This window comes from Capsicum annuum, unplaced genomic scaffold (assembly GCF_002878395.1).
Source record: "Capsicum annuum cultivar UCD-10X-F1 unplaced genomic scaffold, UCD10Xv1.1 ctg80182, whole genome shotgun sequence".
NCBI lineage: Eukaryota > Viridiplantae > Streptophyta > Magnoliopsida > Solanales > Solanaceae > Capsicum > Capsicum annuum.
The window spans coordinates 12,250-18,244 of NW_025890819.1; the positions used below are offsets into that span (position 1 = coordinate 12,250).

General features: G+C 34.9%; 1 protein-coding gene across 1 annotated transcript in view; it reads right to left on the reverse strand.

Moving 5' to 3' along the window:
* Positions 1-238: 238 nt before the first annotated feature.
* The window catches only part of LOC107869177 (receptor kinase-like protein Xa21), a 16,591-nt gene continuing 10,834 nt past the window's right edge, over positions 239-5,995 (reverse strand). Inside the window, exon 9 of the mRNA XM_047405591.1 lies at positions 239-325. Within this exon, the coding sequence (XP_047261547.1) occupies positions 239-325 (87 nt within the window). The remainder of the gene's footprint in view (positions 326-5,995) is intronic.

The window sequence follows — 5,995 nt, forward strand, 5'->3', positions numbered from 1 at the left end:
GCATCGTCATTTTGTTTTCTACATGATGATTTATATATTTTAATGTTAGGTTCTTATAACAAGAATTGTATAAGCCAATATCCATAAAATTGATTTATGTACCTTCCAGCATGATGCTTTAAAAAACCATCGGCAATCCATTCTGAATAGTCGTTGATCAACTGTGTTAGTTTTTTTGGAGCCTTTTCCGAGATGTTGAACCCTTCAGAAAGGTACTTCTTTCATTCTCCCACATTGACTACTCCACTATTTTTTCATCTTTGGAAGCATTTGATGGATTATCAACTGCGATATTATGATCTTCAGCAATAGCTATGACATCCACCTGGAAAGCCAGAAGTGTCAATGCTAAGTAGATATATACAACGGATTTTTCATCTATTGCAACAGATGAGTCTTATGTTGCATCAGATGGATTATCTGTTGGGACAAATTCAAACAGGTAAATCAGAGCAGACTCATCTGTCGCAATAGATGAGTTTTTTGTTGCAATAGATGGATTATCTGTTGGGACAAATTTGAACAGGTAAATTAGAGCAGTACGGTAATTTCAAATAGATGACCCATCTGTTGTAACATAAGACTTATCTGTTGAAATAGATAACGAATCTGATGCAATAGGTTAGACAACAGTTGCAATAGATGTATATATCTGTTTGATAATTTTCAACAGATGTATCATCTATTTAAACAAATATGTGCCTGTTTTTTTGGAACAAATGATGTATATTCACCTTATTCAGCTCATGCTGGTCTTCTGTGGCTCCTACACACTGAACATCGGTGCAATACAAAGATAGAGGCATTGCAGTCTTGCTTTTTTTAATGATTGATGATGCCTTGGAAGTGTCTTTCCTTCTCCTCTTAGCTTCCTTGATCTCTAGTGGAGTGTCTCGATATGAAATCCTCTTTGATGGAATGACACCCCTCTTAGATATCCTATCATTTACAGAAGCAGTTAGTGGATTAATAGCATTAATCACTCCATCGTGTTTCACCTTGTAGTCTTGACATTTATATGAAGAACATTCTCTAGATGCGGCAAAATATCTACAACCATTATGATCATAATCATAATGACTTGTTGTTTCAAAATCCGTAGGAGGAGCATCATTACCCCCACCAGCCAAAATTGTTTTTCTTGTGATGGTTGTTGCTCCAAACAATTTCATATTTATTCCATCAATGACCTTAGGGTCCAATAAAGTTTGCACAGACTGTAAAGTAAGAAAAAATGGCATCTTCAACTCTAGGTTGGTCGGAACAAGCCACGGATAGACAATCTATAATAAATCAGTACATATATTAAGAATTATGATGAAATCATTTAATCATTAATTAAAATACAAACTTGATTAGAATTGGACTTATTGCTTCCTTGGGTGGATTGAAAAGATCAAGAAATTTTGCATCTTTATCGGTTTTGGCCAACAACCATCTCAGAATTCTTGGACAGGAAACTTCTTTCTAGTAGTTCACTTGTTGTCTCAAATAAGGAATGACTTCAAATACCCAAGCCTATAACATAAGGCCAATAAATCAAAAGCATTATTGAATAAAAAAAATGATGAATCATATCATGATAAAAGAAATATTTACCATGAAGGCCTATGAAAAGCCATATAAGTTGACTGTTTTTGGCGTTAACGGAGTCAACAAATATTCGACAGTAATTTTGAAGCTTTCATAACCATAAGGATAGCTGTTAAATACATCAAGATCCTCGGAGAGATTTATTAAACCGAGGCTTATGTTGTTGTTAGCTTCTCTCGCCCAAAGAATATTATGTACAAACCAAACCAAGAACAATGATTGCTTGTGCTTCTTTGAAAATCCTTTACCTTTCAAGATTCTATCAGATTTTTTATTTTTGAAGCTTGGACCAATAATGAACACCAGGTCATCATGATCACTCGACTTGCCTTTTCCTTTGTTGGGTGTGCGGGGTGCTTGCTTTTGGGTCAGAGTAGGTATAACTTGAGAGGGAGAAGGAGGATAACATTTTAGTCCATAACTATGGCAAACAGGCGTGCCACAGTAATTTATCCACACCTCATTTATCTTATTTTTTTTCATACATAGACCAGTGCTTGAGAAGATCATATACCATTTTCATCTAGAAACGAGCATTTTTGTCCTCCAGCAAATTAAGATACGGCCCAAAGCGGCTTTCCCTGAAATAATAATCCAATTTTTGTTCTTGAAGTATTTTTCTGAAGGCATAGAAAGATTTTACCATGACTAACTTAACCACAAGATCACCCATTAAATCCATAGCACCATCGCACTGAATTCTCACAGGATAACGATCAATACTGAAGGTTTTGACCAACTCTTCAGTGGAAGGACTATTAGCATTTGGATCATCTCTTTTGAAAGATTCCTCCTACCCGTGTTCATTATCTTCTGCTCCTAATTGAGATAACGCTTGTAAAGTAAGCTCATAGATGATGGATGTAGCTGAGCTGCTGTATTTGTTCCTTTAATTAGACTTGATTTAATTTCTTTTCTTTGTGATCCATGTTATCTTAAATTAACAGGAACATAACATAAATTATAATTCATTAATGCATAAAAGTAATGTAACAGTTCCAACAGATAACTAATATGTTGCGCTAGGTATGTTATCTGTTGCAACATATAATCGACCTGTTGCAACGGATGAGTAATCTGTGGGAACCATAAAAATAGCACTAATCTGTTGCACCTGGTGTTTATATGATGCAACATATAACTGACCCATTGTAATGGATTCGTAATCCATTGAAAATCATAAAAATAGATCACTAATCTATTTCACCAGGTATAGACCTATTGCAATGGATGAGTAAAACATTGGAAAGAATAAAAATGGATCACTAATCTTTTTCACCAGGTATGTTATCTGTTGAAACATATAACCGACCTGTTGCAACGGATGAGTAAACCTTTGGAAAGAATAAAACAGTCCTAATCTGTTGCAAAATGAAGAGTAAACTATTGGAAAGAATAAAAATAGATTACTAATCAGTTATCAGTTGGATCAATATGGTTTAGATTTCTTCCAAACAGAAGAGTCTTCTATCGTAACAGATGAATTATCTGTTAGATTGTTCACCTGTTGCATCAGATTTTCATCTGTTGCATCAGATTTTCATATGTTGCATTAGATTTTCATCTATTGCATCATATGTTTCTTCTGTTGCAACACCATTTTTACCAAGACAAAAAATAAATCAACCCAACAAAACCAACACATCACACACACACACACAGAACATCAACTATGATGAAAATCACCAACAAATTCGAATCAAAAGTACGATAACAAGAAGAAGAAATGCCAAAATTTATGGTTTTATTCAGTCCATATTTCAATACTTAGAAGAGTAGTTAGCTCAAGTTCCTCTATTTCTTCATAGTTTTTTACCTGTGAAAAGGGAAATGAGACGACGAACAACTCGAAGTTGTTGTCATCGGAGAAGCCTTCACGTCGATTGATAATTGAAAGTCAAAAAGAAACTTGCCCGACTATTTGTTGCCGGAGGTTAAAGGAAGAAATTTTGCAGAACTGTTGGTTGGGAGGGAGTTGAGAGAAGCTAGAGAGAGTGGTTAATTTGGATTGAAGAGGGGTGTGGGTTGGGTTGATTTGTATTTTTAAAAAGATTAGAAAGTTTTCAAAATATTAATCAAGTCCACAATTAACTTAATCAAGTTTTCTGATAATGTTTGACCCTATCTGTTGGTCAATGTCACCAATCCTTCATTTAAAACTTTAAAGACACCTTTCCTTCAATTTTTTCAAGAAACTCCCTCTCAAAATTTCTAAATCATGCTCAAAATATTATGGTATTTGAGTAAACTATTTTCAAGCCATAAATCATGCATATAAAATCATTCACAATAAGATCACAAATTTAAAGTCATCACAAGAGTGGAATTTCATAATTTATGCTCTCAAACAATTTTCAAATCTGAATTTTTCATACATATACATATACATGTAAATCAATTTAAGGGGAAAGGCCTAAGGTCTAAATCAACAATGCATTTGAACATTTATATTTCATAATAAAATCATGTATTTCAAAACCACTATCTAAAATCATGCTTGAAAATCCTTAAATCATGTTCTAGTGTTTCCAAACCCAAGTATCTTTTAGGATAAACCCCACGTACCTTAAATTATAAGATCTGAAATATGAAACCTAGATCTTGATAGACGAAACCCGTATCTTGATTTGTTAAATGGAGATCTTGAACTTAAGGCTTGATTTTTTTTGAATTTCTTGTTCTTGGAGAAAACCCTAATTTGATTTTATTTTGAGAGTGAAGAGGAAGTTTTTGATGTTGTAAAACTGATAATGATTGATCAATAACCCTTAAGGGGTGATTTAATTCCTGTGAAAGGTTTTTGGAGTGAGAGAAACACCAAAATACCCCTACAAAATCACTTCTCAGTTGCTGCAATTCTCAGCTGACGACCAAGGCTGATAAGCCGTCAGATCTGTGATAGCCCATCAGCCCAGGTCGTCACCTAGGACCTGAAATTGATGGGTTTCTGCCTAAGGCTGACAACATAGTCTGACAAGTCATTAGATTTGTGACAAGCCATCAGAATTGTAGTCACTCAGCTGCAAGGCTGATATGTTGGAGTAAAATGGGCATAACCTTTTGCTCCGATATTAGATTTTGGCTAAATTGGTGGCGTTGGAAAGAGGACTAAACGATATTTAATTTTATAAATACTAGGTCCCCCATTTATTCATATACAAGTAGTTATGATCGAGTGAAATTGATCCAAGTTTTGATGCTCACTAAAACTTGAATGATAGAAAAGCTTTCAACTAGTCCTTGAGTTAAGGGACCTCTATGATCTCGACTCATGACCAACTAGATTCACACACTACATCAATGATTAACACACAATATTTTCATTGTATTTATGGCTTTTTGAATATCTATACGTAGAAATGACGGTTTTCGTTCTAGCCCAAAATGCGGGGTGTTACACAAAACCACATGTTATAGAGTATACCTACTAATTTTTGCAATAATGGAGAAAGGCTTCACATTTTTTATCTTAACACTCTTCTTGCTTATGGCTAGTTCAGTCATGACCCAAACCAACATTACCACTGATCAATTAGCTCTTCTCTCCTTAAGATCTCAGATTATTTTGGACCCCTTTCAGTTCTTAGATAAAAGTTGGTCTCCCGCTATTTTTGTTTGTCATTGGGTAGGAGTCACTTGTGGTTCTCGTCACCAGCAAGTTAAGTCCTTGAATCTTTCTAACATGACTCTTACTGGCAGGATTCCCCGTGAATTTGGAAACCTCTCATTTCTTGTTTCTCTTGACTTGGGAAGTAACAATTTCCAGTGAAAATTGTCCTCACGAAATAACACGCTTTCATCGTCTTAATTTTCTTGATTTAAGTGTCAACAGCTTCAGCGGGAAGGTTACTTCTTTGTTTGGATTCTTACACAAAATTCAAGTTCTAAATCTTAGGAATAATAGCTTCACTTGTTCTATCCCTTCTTCATTCTGTAATATGTCCACACTTGAGACTTTGAATATGAACTTCAATTCCATATTGGGCCAAATTCCAAAAGTGATTGGAAAACTTATAAAACTTAGAGTATTAAAATTGGGAGGTAACAAGCTCATAGGCTTTATTCCTTTGTCACTTTCGAATGCCTCGAGGTTGGAGACTTGGGAGATATCTTATAATTCACTTCAAGGAAACATTCTAGAAGGGATCGGCAATCTTCACAACATGAAAGTGCTTTCCATACAAGCCAATCAACTTACGGGCTGTATACCTTTCACAATTTTCAATATTTCTAGGATCGAAATCATTCCATTTACTGGCAATAGCTTATCAGGAAGTCTTCCCAGTGGTTTATGCAATGGTCTCCTGATACTCAAAGGGTTTTATCTATCAACAAACAAGCTTCGTGGTCATATGCCTACAAGCTTATCAAGTTGTTCACAACTTCAAATTTTGTCTTTATC